At 36.5% G+C, this 12865-nt stretch overlaps 1 protein-coding gene across 1 annotated transcript in view; it reads left to right on the top strand.

Annotated features, from left to right (window-relative positions):
* LOC107751833 (cadherin-11-like) overlaps positions 1-12865 on the top strand; it is a 47585-nt gene that overhangs the window by 6790 nt on the left and 27930 nt on the right. Inside the window, exons 3-4 of the mRNA XM_016567605.1 lie at positions 8368-8662; positions 8810-8929. Of these exons, the coding sequence (XP_016423091.1) occupies positions 8368-8662; positions 8810-8929 (415 nt within the window). The remainder of the gene's footprint in view (positions 1-8367; positions 8663-8809; positions 8930-12865) is intronic.

The following is a 12865-nucleotide window of genomic DNA, read 5'->3' as shown; positions in this document are numbered from 1 at the left end:
AGCACACCTCGCTTTTTTCAGACCGATGAGCTTTGTAAAAATCGACACGTTTCAAAAAGGCGGGCATAGAGGAGAAACAATAATGTACAGTATGTGGAAAATAATTTGTTTTTTTAACTTTAAACCGCATAAACACATTTCATTACACCAAATACACAAAATAATGTTCTTTTTAGCAGCATCATATGACCCCTTTAACCTTGCGCAAACAGAACCAAAGAATGTATGGGACCTGAAGGATTTTTCTGAAGAGCAGCGGGCAGTTTAACTGTTCAGGAAAAACTATTACAAATACATAAATAAATAAACAGCTGTGGATCATCCAGGTAACAGCACAGTATTAAGAATCAAGCATATGTAAACTTTTGAATGGGGTCATTTTTATAAATTCAACTATTTTCTCTTGTGGACTAAACATCTTTTATGTGAAATAACTTACTCAGGTCAGTACTAAATAAAAAATAGCATGCATTTTGTATGATCCCTCTTATTTTGGTAAAATAACTAACATTTTGCAGATACTGCAAAGTGTAAAATATTGACCACAACTGTATATTTTGTTATATTTCAGCTTTATTTCAGTTAATGAAAACTATTTTAATAGTTTTAGATCGTAACCAAAATAGTGTGCAACACCCTTTATGCCTTTGTTACATTTTTCTTTTCATATATTAATTCAAGTACTTGAATCCTCATGTGTCTCCTTTTAAATATCACAATTAGAGTTTCTATTTTTACATTAGGTGTAACTCATTCATTTCATTTTGATTGTTTATAATTATTATTATGATTGTGAGTAATTTTGTGTTTTTCTTGTTAGTAGTGTTTGATAAGTACTAACCACATAATACAGCATGTAGATTTAATTTCATTTACACTGTAATGGCACACATAGTTGCTATGTTGCTTGACAATTTCCTGAGATTAGAATAATGCAGTATATGATTTGGTGGAAGAGTTGTTTTTTATTCCATTAAATTTCACTTCTAGTCTACTCTGGTGTCTTTCATCAAATTGCTGTTGCCGGCACTTCACGTCATGCCTAATAACACCCTGTACCCGCGGTAAAATCATAGCGCTTCAGCCGCTGACAACATGTCACCGAACAACACAGAATAAGAGCTTGTGCTAATTTTGCACAGAACGGGAAAGCGAGCTGAAAAATCTGAATGAGACCGTGGTTGAGCAGACATGGGCAGCAGTTTGTGATGTTTCTTTTTGCTCATCTTGGCCTAAATGGTCAAGTTGAACACATTACATTATGGGATTTAATGCCTATTTATAAAATTAATAATTAGATTTTATCTCTATCTATCCATCCATCCTATTATTTATTCATATTTAATTATTATTTAATTATTATTTCAACAGGGAAAAATGTAGGATGGGGCTTTTTGATGAGTTGCGCACAATAAGACCAGACAAGTGAATAGGGTCCATTTGGCTTTAAATAAGTGTATACATCTGTGTTAGTGTGCATGTTTTGACTGGTTAGAGTAATAGGCAGTGAATGTGCTTTGACATCATGGTCATGCTGTGGTCTAGAACTCACACACGCGTGAACGCAGACTGCTCAGCCCGCGGCTTCATGTAGCTCACCACAGAGAGAGAGAGAGAGATGGAGAGAGTGAAAGAGAAGTTCCTCTAAGCTGCTCTTTGATGCTGTGCTCTTTTCCTCATCTGACACACAGCAATGTTTGCTTTATTGCCTCCCAAAATCAACCAAGCATGCCTCCTGTGTGACCCCCCTCAGGACAGGAAGTCTCTCTGACTGCAGGAAGTGTAAATCTTTCCGACTTCACATCACTCACTGCTGAATTTGTCTTTGGCTCCGCGCTTTTAGGAATTCCCTGAATTTCAGAGAACATTTGTCAGTGTGTCGTGTTTGAGACCGCTGTCAGCGGGTTTGTAAATATATTACAAAAGCTCCAATCTTCCGAAATGAGACAAGGAGGAGTGTGTGATTGTTTTCTGTCTGTTACGGCGGTTGCTTGTCAGATTGTATACGACCAGTGAGGTTTTGGGTAAAAGCCAAGGCAGGCTGTGCGACATCACAGTGTGTCTTTCATGTTAAGACAGCTCACAATGGGCGGCATTTTATATTTATCAATCACGTCACGTTCTGACATCCTCATTGATACGTGAAATTGAAATGTTGCTGCACAAACTCAAGCAAGATTTTGGCTAATGTTAGCAATATTTTGCCTGTAAACAAAAGGAAAAGAATGTCTGACATGATAGAGGTCATTTGAGTACTGCTCATTTATCAGAGCATCTACTCTATATGGACAAAAGAATTGGGACACCTGACCATTACATCAACAGGGACATTAATAGCATCCCATTGTAAATACATATATATTATTATGGATTTGGTTCCCCTTTTGCAGTTAATAACAGCCTCCACTCTTCTGGGAAGGCTTTTCGCCAGATTTTGGAGTGTTTCTGTGGGAATTTTCACACATTTTATCCAGTAGAGTATTTTCGAGGTCTGATGTTGGACAAGAAGGTCTGGCTCACAATCTCCGTTCCATCCATCCATCCATCCGTCCATCCATCCATCCATCCATCCGTCCGTCCATCCATCCATCCGTCCATCCGTCCATCCATCCATCTGTCCATCCATCCATATGTCCTTCCATCCATCCATCCATATGTCCATCCATCCATCCATCCATCCATATGTCCATCCATCCATCCGTCCGTCCATCCATCCATCCGTCCATCCATCCATCCATCCATATGTCCATCTGTCGTTCCATACATCCATTGTTCCATCCATCTGTCTCATTTAATTATATAATTATATTCTTACATTCAAATTGCAATTCTGCCTCATGTTTGCTTCCTTGATGTTCTTCAGTTTCGGTTCAAATGCAGGAACTGAAATGGAATTTAAAAAGGCATTCTCAATTCAATTCTGAATGGCGCACACACCACACTTTATATATACATATATATTGATAGTATTTTATTTTAACAGTGTCAAGAACTGAGATTTCATGCACTTCTAGAGGTCCTTCACCCACTGTACAACAGCCACTGAAATGATTGTAAATACTACCTGACAGCTTTTTTCAGGTTTTATAGGCCTGTTTTTAGTTTCAGTAGCACTGGTGAAAACTGTCTGACTATCTCGGAGTAATTTTAGATCCGTTGATGATGTCCGTCCTTTCTCTCTAATGTCAGAATAAACGCGTTTGTCTCTCACACTCCTCAGTTCTGCCCGGTCTTGCCACTCTGACTGGTGCTAATATCTATTAGAGCTGATTTTGAGATCTACTCGAATGCTTTGTTCTGTGTTATTCTCTCTCTCTTTCTTTCTTCAGAAGAGCGACTCCTCCTCTGCCTCTCAATGTCACACATGCATGTTCTCTCTCCGAGTACAAATGGCTTCAGAGTGAACTAAAGAGAAGCACTCGGCATACCTCAGAGCTCTTATTATGATCAAAAGCCTTCATGCCTCTCAAATTTTCAACCAATCAGTGGATGGTACGAGTGTCTCAGGCTGTGTTCACAATACCACACTGCAATGCTGAAGAGCAGCTAACTGAAAGTCCTAACACTATACACTACATGTGTTCAATAGCGTAACAACAGTTCAGCTGTTTTCAAAATGCTGTTGTTTTCCAAAAACATGCTACTTTTCTCATCTGGTAGTAGTATAGTGTGACAAAATGTCACATAGCTGGTTTTTAATGTCACATTGTATTGTGCATAGCTTTTACAGTCAAGTTGAGGAAATAATGAAACACTCTCCCTCAAGTCTCCCTTTCAAGCCACTTTAGGAAATTCAGAGTTTGTTCAGATGGTTAATGTAAATTACTACATTTTTTTTTTTAAGTGTTTACAACATTCTTTAAATGTCAACCTACAGTATGCAATGATTTATTTGAGTTCTGTGTCATCTTAAATCACATCAGTGTGTGTGTGTGTGTGTTTGTATTCATTCAAAAACCTTAATTGTTTTTGTGCCAGAAAAATAGTGTGGTTTGTAAAAATAAACTATATGATTTCTTAGTAATGTACACTACCGTTCTAAAGTAAAAAAAAATTAATAGCATGCAATAAGTCCATTGCAAACATAGCATCTGTGTGAGTTAATGCAGGGCTGTTCCTTCAGCGAGCGTTGTGTTCCATTGAAGGACGAGTGTTAATATGGGATTATGAATCCATGTTCTTACCTCACTTATTTAAAACACTCTGACAGCTTGTGCACTCGTGTTCTGCTATGGCTGAGCGCTGCCATCTCTGAAAATACAGCTCCTGTCTGACGTATGCAAATGCATCTGTGTGTGTATTATGGTATTTTCAGAGCTAATTTATAGATTTAAATATACATGCTGTCAGATGCACAGCGGTAGAGTGCTGGGTTTTTTTGTGGTGATGAGGGAAAATGCACATGATAATGAGGGATGATCAATGCACAGATCGCTTAATCCAGACGGGTCCAGCAATGCATGTATTTCTGCAGTATATATTTATGTGTGTGTGCTTCTGCAAGAAAAAACTGGCTAATACAAGATTAAAGAATAATGAATAAGAAGAATAGAATAGAAAATATCCAATAGAATAGAATGGAATAGTTAAGCCAGAAAATTAAAAAAAAAGCACTATAAGAGTGGTTTTTTGCACATGTATGTATGTATTGTTTTATTGGTATTGTTTTTTAACATTTTAACATTTTCTAGTATATGTGCACCACAGGGCCGATTGTATGTCTGTACTTGCTGTATATTTGTGCTGAGGATGTGGGAGTGTTTGACGCCTTGGTAGTTGAGAGTCTAAAAAGCAGTGTGACAGTCTAAAAAGTACAGAGAAATGGGTTGGGAGAGAGTCAAAGAATTGAAAAAGAAAGGAAAAAGACTGAAAGTTGTCACTGTTTTCATACTAAAAGCAGGGGGAAGAGGTTTTAGACGCAGGAGGAAAGAACCTAAGAGCTCCTTTAATCACAAGCTCCCTCAACCCACTTCAGTTTCCCAGCATGCCGAGCGTTAGTGTGATCACAGGATGGGAAACCACTGCAAAGCCTTCTTCTGACCACACACACACTCCTTCTGTACTAAAGTACTGCTCCAAAAAGCTGCGAGAACAAGACAAAGATAAGAAGACCCGACTGAAGGATGAATAATCCCTTCAGCTCCCTCTAGCTGGTCGTCAGCTCACTTTCTCTCTCTCTCACTCTGACCCATCTTAGAAATAATAACTTAATTCCTGTTAAACTCCCCTCTCCTCCCTCACACACACTTACAGATGCAGACAAAGACAGAATATTAGCTGTCGAAAATGTGCTGCCTCCATAAGACTGGAAGATGGTTGGATAAACATGACAGAGGGGTGTTAGATGAGGGTTAACCAGATGGACAAACAGAAAGACAGAGAGAGGGAGAGAGTGAAACAGATGGACAAAGAGGGTGAGAGGCAAACAGCTGAGAGGAGAAGATGAGGAAAAAAACAGATGGACATGTAGACTGCCATTGTGTGTGTGTGTGTGTAGGTGAAGGGGAAATCCAGAGAATGGTTATGTCACTATACTAGCATACTGTTCATACTACATCTGTAGTGTGTAGATAAACAGATATTGCTCACCTAAGTAGCTTCAATGTACAATAGTTTACTGCTTTTTGTAAGTAGCCTGCAATGTCAGACTAAGCATAGCAGTGCTACAACATTTGTTCAATACTGTGACAGTAATTCAGCTTTATTTTATTATTTATGTTATATGTTATGTTATGTTATGTTATATGTTATGTTACGTTACATTATGTTTTATGTGTTATGTTGTTATTTTTTTTAGAAGACATCTTAAACCAGATAATATGGAAGGCTGTTTCCACCACTGAATAAAAAATAATTGTGACTTTTTATCTCACAATTCTGACTTTATAACTCAATTAGGAGTTAATTTATAACTGTGAGAAATAAATCCACAAATATCAGTCTTTTTTTCAGAATTGTGAGATAAAAAGTCGCAATTATATTGTTTTATTTTTATTTGTAAAAATTTTTTTTTACCAATTTTTGTACGGTAATTGACCATTAATTATTTTTATTATTTTTATATTATCAATTTAAGTTATTATTTAATTTAATTTAATTTCATTTCATTTCATTTGAAGTAATAACCATAAATTGTCCAGCAACCATAAGCCAAAATGTAATAAAAACTTTTTTTTTTTATAATTCAAGTCATTATTTGTAAGTTTTGGAAGCCATCTTAAACCAGGTAATGACTGTAAATGGTCCAGCTAGAAACCAAGTAATTCGTAACCATTCATTCACAACTTAAAAATTAAAATGATAGTTTTAAATGTGTGCTTTATATGAAATTATATTTTATTTGTTTGTTTGATTTTTAAATTGCTACTGCTTTTAAAGTTTGCACATTCTGCTAGTCAAATGGAGAGAACAATCAAAAATGTCTTTTGTATGTAGTGTTGAAAAATCTGATTCATTGTAGTGATTGAATCAGTTTGTTTGTACAGGTTATACAAATGAACCTATTCAATAAAGGATTCAGTGATTCTTTTGTGTCCATGTTGTGTCAGTGAAGTCCTTATGCATTTTAGGTCTTTTTTCAGGGTAAATATATGTGTGTGTGTCTGTGTGTGTGTCTGTGTATATATATATATATATATACACTAATATATATAACTATTATCAACCAAGATTTTTTTATGTCATTATGAATCATTATTTAATCAGACTGCCAAGAGTTAAAACGATTTTCTGGATTAAAAATGCAAAATAACTCCTTTTTTCATTATTTATTTGGAGGGATGACAGGCTGTGTTATGTTTCCATATTTAAATTAAAAGTAGACTGCAGTATGCAGTGAACACTGCAGCTTGTATTCTATTGTGTTCTTCGTAGCCAAAGCATGTTTGGTTTTACAGGTTTATTTGGCACATTTATGTTCATGTTCCTCACAGTTCCCCTGTGACCTTACTGGTCGGCTGAGCTAATGAATTTTCTGCCCAGCCAATCATCAGCCCCCTATCAGTCCAAAAACACCTGGAGTGCCTCGTATCAGGCATGCTGGATATCTGGATACAGAGGTCTTTTTTAGCCCCTGGTGAAAGGTGCCCTTTCACAGTGATCCTGGATCAGTCTGCCTGCCCAGAGCTCAACCAGAGCAATTATGACTTTGTCGGAAAGTATTAAAAGGGAAATGTTTTTTTATTAGTACTGGCTGAAAAAACGAGGAAGCCACTTGTTTATTATGGATGGTTTTCCCTGATATCATTTTTTATACTCTGATATTAAATTTGTGTTGTTTGGCCTTAGAGGATCTCAGTTACAGAAAACTACAAACACATCTCATTACCTCATGGAGTTATTTATTCACATGGAAGCAGTCGGTCTCTTAAGTCATTATCTTCACAGGATGTTTTTAGAGAAGAATATTAGCCAAGTGAGAAAATAGCATTAGATTTTGGTAACACCTTCTGTGGTGCCTGTGTATAAAATGCATTATACATTTAGGGAATATTGCTCTTCATATCTCAAAGTCTACTTTAGATCTACCTGCCATCTTTCAGGTATGCAGCAAATATTTATGAATAAGAAATATATATGTGGCTTAAGAAATTTGTTTAAAAGTTTGGGGTTGGTAAGATTTTTGTATGTTTTTGAAAGAAGTCTCTCATGCTCACCAAGGCTGCATTTAATTGATCAAAAATACAGTAAAAATGGTAATATTGTTTTTTATTTTAATATATTTTAAAATGTAAGTTATTCCTGTGATGCAACGCTTTTTCTGTTATGCAGATTTGCTACTTAAGAAATATTAGATTATTATCAATGTTCAAAACAGTTTTTTTAATGGAAACCATGATACATGTTGATACTTTTGATCAATTTAATGCATCCTTGCTGAATAAAATTATTATTATTATTATTTAATCATACCGACCACAAACTTTTCAATGGTATATGTGCCAACAGTAACAGAGAGACTTGATTATAATATTGAATTTAATACAAGTCTGAATGTTCAATCACCCCTAATATCAAATGAGAGCACACATAAAAAATAATAGATCATATAAATATTAATATTAATGAATCACTTACATCTTTATATGGTAATTCTTTAAGCAGACAGGAATAATATGTGTTTGAACATAATTAAATTATTTGTGCTAAAACATACTGATTAGCTGAAGTCTTCAACCAAATTATTAGAATATACTACATTATATAACCTATCTTAGAAAGTAATTGCAATACAATACATATCATACAGCATTATGAGTGCCTTTTATACTGTGCATACAGTCTTTTAAGAAATTGAATTTGTTGATGATTATTTTGAGAATTTTCTTACATATTTTGTGTTTTTTGATTATTTATTCATTCCTCCAGCTTCATTCGAGTGTGGACAGGGGTGATGGACGAACCAAATACATATTAAAAGGTGAGGGGGCCGGTTCGGTGTTCGTTATTGACAGCAGAACAGGGAACATCCACGTCACCAAACCCCTAGACCGTGAGGAAAAGGACCAGTACCGCCTTATCGCCACGGCAACAGACCGGCAGACTGGCCGAGCCCTGGAGCCTTCATCCCAGTTCATCATCCGTGTGCAAGACATCAACGACAACCCGCCTGTGTTCCAGGGCGGCCCGTACAGTGCCACCGTGCCTGAGATGGCCAACATCGGTACTGCGCTTGGCTGCACACACACAAATGCCCTCTGACTGCTGTCAGCTGTGTTTGGAAGAAAAGACAGAGGGTTACATGCTCATTGAACCTTGACTTTGTCAAAACTACCTCTTATTTCATCTCTCTCTCTCTCTCTTTCCTTAGGCACGTCCGTTATTCAAGTGACAGCCACAGATGCTGATGATCCAACGTATGGGAATAGTGCCAAACTTGTGTATTCAGTGATTCAAGGCCAGCAGTACTTCACCGTGGACCCGCAGTCAGGTATGTGTTCAGTTTTATTCTTTATGATTAGAAATGCAATTTTTTTTTTTCTCTCTCAATGTTAGTTTATAAAATATTTTAAAGTATCCAAAAACCACTAGAACAGTGTTATATATTTTGCTGACTTGTGTACTTACATTATCCCAAATGTTTCCAAGAATGTTTAAATCTAGAGAATTAAGCAATTTTAACTAGTGTATATGTACATCAATTTGACATAGTCTCCACTGACAAGCTACTACTAAATATATTGTAGAAACTTAATTTCCTGTAAAGCTGCTTTGCAATGATTTGTATTGTGAAAAGTGCTAGACAAATAAACTTGAATTGAATTGAATTGAATTGAATTGAATTGAATAATGGACCATGTCATTGCGTCGCCTGCCAATGATGTCATACACCCTCGATTTCCGGTTTTATTTAGTGGAAAACATGGAAACACCAAAGACGCTTTAATATGTTATGCGTGACGAACGCACAGAGTAGCATTATAACAGAACTTTCAACACACTCAAGTGTATCTATTATGATAAAACAGCATTGCTTTTACCCCACATACACATGAAACGGTCGACTGTGTGTCGCACTCGTCTCTCATTAGCAATCGCTCCTGCGGCCTCGTTTCGCTTCCATGGCTTTCAGCCCCACCCTGCTTCATACTACAGTGACGGTAATAAATCTTTAATACATTAGCTCATGATGTTGTAGTCCAAACGAGTCGTTCGTTGTAGTTTTTGAAAAGTGATTTCTGTTAAATAAAATATCTCCTTTTGAATTGGCCTTAGAGCTTTGTAACTTCGCAGAGCTTTTTTATGCTCAAACAGCAACATTAAAGACTAACTAAAGTTGAAAAAGTGAAAAAGCATAATAGGACCCCTTTAAAAAAACATTCATTTTTAGACGCAAATACACGTTCTGTGTGAATGGCCCCATACACTGTGTTTTCCACTAACTGGCAACCCGGGGTGTTGAATACTATTGGGTAAATTAGCAGTGGGTGGAATCACACAGACCAAAACAAAAACAGACATCCCGACATGGAACGCACATTTCAAAGTAGTGGCTGTAGCATTGTTTTTCTGAGAAACAAGTATGTGCACTTTGCATGTTTCCTAAATATCTGCAAACATATTTTTATGCTTTAGTACATTCAAAAAATTACATAGAGCACCTTTACTAAACACTACTTAAGTAGGTACACGCAGTGAAACATTAGCGATGAAAAGGCGTGGACAGTTATTTTTGCGGCTAACCGTATTGCCTATGCATTTGTAGGAGTGTCCCTTTGAGACTCAAAATTTATGGGAGCAGAGTATTTAAAGGAATCATTCAAGGTGATTTACTAAGGTTTGCGGTAGTCAGTTTACTGGTACTTGTGCCATTATTTAACGCCCCAAAAAAAGCATGTTTTAACCCATTTGCGCCTGTGTTGTTAGTAGATTGCACGTACCTGATTATCATTGGCTCTTGTTTGCGCGACCCTGCTCTTATGTGCGCTGCTCTTGGTAGATTGCATTGCTCATTGAAAAGCGCTGGCTGTCTGGCATACGTCTGTGTTCTTTAATTTGCGCATTGTTAGTAGATCACTAGCAGAAGTTTCCACTCCCATCGGCGGTTTCATGGGATTGCACTTCCACGCTAATTTGCCCTGTTTAGTACATCTGGCCTAAAGTTTGCAACGTTTTTTTCACCAAAGCAGGTCTAATATTTGTAAAAATGATAATTTTTCCACCCTCATTTTCACTCTCTGTGAAAAACACTCAATTTCAAAGGATGTTACCACTTGCAGAAACAAAAGTAAACACCCACAGCTTTGATTGGCTATCTTCATCACACCTTACCACGCCCCCTCTTTTACAGCATGTCATGTGTTTTGACACTCGAGATGGCAAGTGCTCTGATAGAGCTGTATATGTTTGAGCCTGAGGCAGAAGAAATTGAACAATGCAATGCAACCACAACGATTGCAACAGTCTGTTTCAGTGTGTTAATTGCTTTTGCTTGCTTAATTTTCGGTATATCAGTTTAAAAGTACTATTATTACTTGTCGTTTTACAAAAGGCTCTGCATGTACAGTATGTGCTTATTTTATTCGCAATAAAATTTCAAATCTGGCCATTTCAGAAGAGTAGAAAATAATAATGAATGTTTTTACTGCAGAGTTAGTTTTGAGTTCTGAAACTTGCAGTATTTATTTATTTTTTTTTGCTGTAAAGTAACCTCTTATGTAAGTATCAAGAACATTTTGGTTCTCCATTTCATAACCCCCTAAAGTAAAGGTTTATTTCTTTCCTAAAATGTATTTTTGGCTGTGGTCCAACAACATCATTAGACACATGCACTCAGCTCATAACATATCTGTCGTAGTGCAAGAATAAGGCTGAGTGATGTCTGAAAAAATAACTCAGTCTTGTTGCTGCAGAAACTGGCACGGTCATCGCAGTGGACAAGTGAATTCATAAGAGCCCCAGGAAATGAAAGGACTCGGACAGCAAGAAGTGGTGTAATTCTGAAAAATCATGATTTTAAATAATCAAAAATGATCATGAAACTTAAAAACATAATGTTTTTACTCTAAAACAATTGAAAGGAATTTGGTTTGTTATTGCATTCTGCAAAAGTTTTTATTCATTTTTGTTCTTTGAACAGTTTCTAATCACTTCTGTTGACTATATTCTAATGACTATGAATGACTATTTACTATCAACTATATTCTATTTACTAAATAATGAAAACTGATTATGTTTTCTTTTGTATTCTGTATTATTCAATACGACTGGCAAGCTGAAGTTGATGACTGAATTCTACAGTATTTATTTTATTTTATTTATTTTATTTTCAAGATTATGAATATTGACTAGATTCTGTGCTACTCTGTTTTTCTAGGTTTCAGCACAAAAGAATGATCCATTTTACATATTTTAAAATTTGCTAGAAATATTAAATATTGAGTGTTTTTTTTTATAAAATGTTTTGTCCATTAAAAATTTTGTTTTATTTACAAAAGAAAACATAATTAATATATATTTATTTGAAGTGTATGTGTGTGTGTGTGTGTGTGTGTGTGTGTGTACACACATTACCATTCAAAAGTGTGGGATCAGTAAGGCAACCTTCTACATTACGAGTAAATCACTTGCATATGCGACTAAGGCCCCGTCCACACGGAGACGCGTTTAGCTGTATACGCATACATTTTGTATCGTATAGGCGTTTCGTCCACACGGATCCGGCGTTTTGGGAGAGTGAAACCGATATTTTATGAAACGGGTCCCAGAGTAGATAAATCTGAAAACGCCGCCCTTGCGTTTTCGTGTGGACAGCGAATCCGTATATTTTCTGAAACGATGACGTCATCAGCCCATGTCTCGCCCCTAGTCAGACACCGCTACGTCACGTAACAGCAACAAAAACATGAACAAACACTGAACGATTGTCTTTTTATTAACTAACATTAACACAGATTAATAAATGTATTGTTCCATGTTCGTTTTATACTGCGCGTAAGGTTTATGCGCATAGTCCAAGTCTTCTTCTTAATTTTTAGTGTATCTCTGTGGCAGAATTACAGCGCCACATGCTGGTCTGGCATACTACATCATTTTGTGTCGGTTTCATGGTTTCGTGTGGACGCAGATATTTCTTGAGAGGAGGGGAAAAAAAGATTGGATAGCAAAAGCTCTGGCTTCGTGTGGACGTAGCCTAAATCTTCACTCTAGGTGACTAAATGATGTCTAATATTAGCCAATGGCTAATAAATTCTCAGATTTTATATTCGCCAGTGTGTGATTTGGAGACTAAGTATAAGTTTAGCACAGATATATTTTCACTCGCCGAACACTCTCTGAGTGAGCGCTTCAGAGTTTCACTCTCCGTCAAGCGATCTGTGATATTTATCATTTCATCTCAATGGATGCGCAGCGCACCTGTGTTTGT

Source organism: Sinocyclocheilus rhinocerous, unplaced genomic scaffold (genome assembly GCF_001515625.1).
Source record: "Sinocyclocheilus rhinocerous isolate Xijiao unplaced genomic scaffold, SAMN03320098_v1.1 scaffold2126, whole genome shotgun sequence".
Lineage (NCBI taxonomy): Eukaryota > Metazoa > Chordata > Actinopteri > Cypriniformes > Cyprinidae > Sinocyclocheilus > Sinocyclocheilus rhinocerous.
This window is presented reverse-complemented; position numbering and strand designations above follow the sequence as displayed.